This window comes from Panicum virgatum, chromosome 2K, assembly GCF_016808335.1.
Source record: "Panicum virgatum strain AP13 chromosome 2K, P.virgatum_v5, whole genome shotgun sequence".
In the NCBI taxonomy this organism is placed as follows: Eukaryota; Viridiplantae; Streptophyta; class Magnoliopsida; order Poales; family Poaceae; genus Panicum; species Panicum virgatum.
Genome location: NC_053137.1, coordinates 39,838,339 through 39,839,582, shown reverse-complemented (window position 1 = coordinate 39,839,582; position 1,244 = coordinate 39,838,339). Strand labels below are relative to the sequence as shown.

The window sequence follows — 1,244 nt, the reverse complement described above, 5'->3', positions numbered from 1 at the left end:
TCGCTGTCGACAGGAACATCGCCTACTACTGAATGCACAATGCCGTTAAATTCCAGAATATTCGCTCCCACGGGGAGTCAAACCCAGAACCTCAGGTGCTACGGAGGCTCTTGTAACCATTAGGCTACAAACCCTTTCGCATTTACTCAATTGTTGTGTAGTCACCCCCCGTCACCCCCCGTTCTTCCATCCTTTATCCTCTCCTGCTCTGGCATGAAGCCAGCCCATCTTTCCAGCCCAGAGTCCTAAGTTTTGAGGCCCATGTCCGTGACAAGAGGGTGTACTCGAACGATAGGATTGTTGATTGAATTTTTTAAATCCCGATTTGTCACACGCACCACAATTTTTCATTGTGTCGCTTGATCCCTCTGATTGCGAGTGTGAATGATTGCTCCACTGATGCTCAACACACCCGCTCGTTCAGCGCCAAATGTGCGAATAAGCTAGCGCCACGGGTGTAACCACCGCCGCGTACCTACCATCAAGTTCACGATCAAAAAAGATACCATCAAGTTCAGGCACCCGGCACCTCTCTCTCTAGATCTCTCTCTCTCTCATGCACACAGCGCCATGTCCAGACCTTTCCTGGCCACCGTCCTCCTCGGCCTGATCACCGTGCTCATCAGCAGCACGGCGTCAGCGGACACGCCGCCGGACTGCCCGTACCCGTGCCTGCCGCCGCCATCCTCTGGAGGAGCCATCAATAGCTACCCGCCGCCGCAACCGTCAACAGGCGGCTTCGGCGGCAGCTACCCGCCGCCTCCGCCGGGGAGCTACCAGCTGACTCCGCCGGGGGTGATGCCGGGCTTCTCCCCGCCGTACAGTGGATTCCCGTCCGGGCCGGCCCCGCCGCCGCCGAACCCGGTCCTGCCGTGGTTCCCGTGGTACTACCAGCACACCAACCCGATCGCGGGGACGTCGTCGGCGTCCTCACCGGCCATGGATGGGAGGTCGAGGATCACGGTTGGCGTGCTGCTCCCTCTGTCCTTACTCGTTCTTCTACTTCCTGTACTGTAGAGAGTATCTGTCGGTGGGCAAGTCCATTCCTATACGAGCTAGTTCAGGTTGTTGTTTTAATTTGTACAAGTGCTTGAATTATATATAGAGAATATATAAATCATTCTGTCAGATATAGTTATTTATTAATTGCAGTATTTTTTGTTTGTGTGTCCTCACATCCTTCCTTAAATTTGCTTGTATAGATGGAGCAAACATATCTATATTGTTGGCTTGTTCAGACTTCA

At 53.5% G+C, this 1,244-nt stretch overlaps 1 protein-coding gene across 1 annotated transcript; it reads left to right on the top strand.

Annotated features, from left to right (window-relative positions):
* Positions 1-503: 503 nt before the first annotated feature.
* On the top strand, positions 504-1,244 carry LOC120676185 (proline-rich antigen-like). Its single transcript, XM_039957421.1, has one exon. It carries the CDS (start codon positions 571-573, stop codon positions 1,015-1,017), a length of 447 nt encoding a protein of 148 aa, XP_039813355.1. The 5' UTR covers positions 504-570; the 3' UTR covers positions 1,018-1,244.

What these genes read in the sequence shown, in the direction of transcription:
- LOC120676185 (XM_039957421.1), top strand. Translation starts at nt 571, where the DNA reads ATGTCCAGACCTTTCCTGGCCACCGTCCTCCTCGGCCTGATCACCGTG.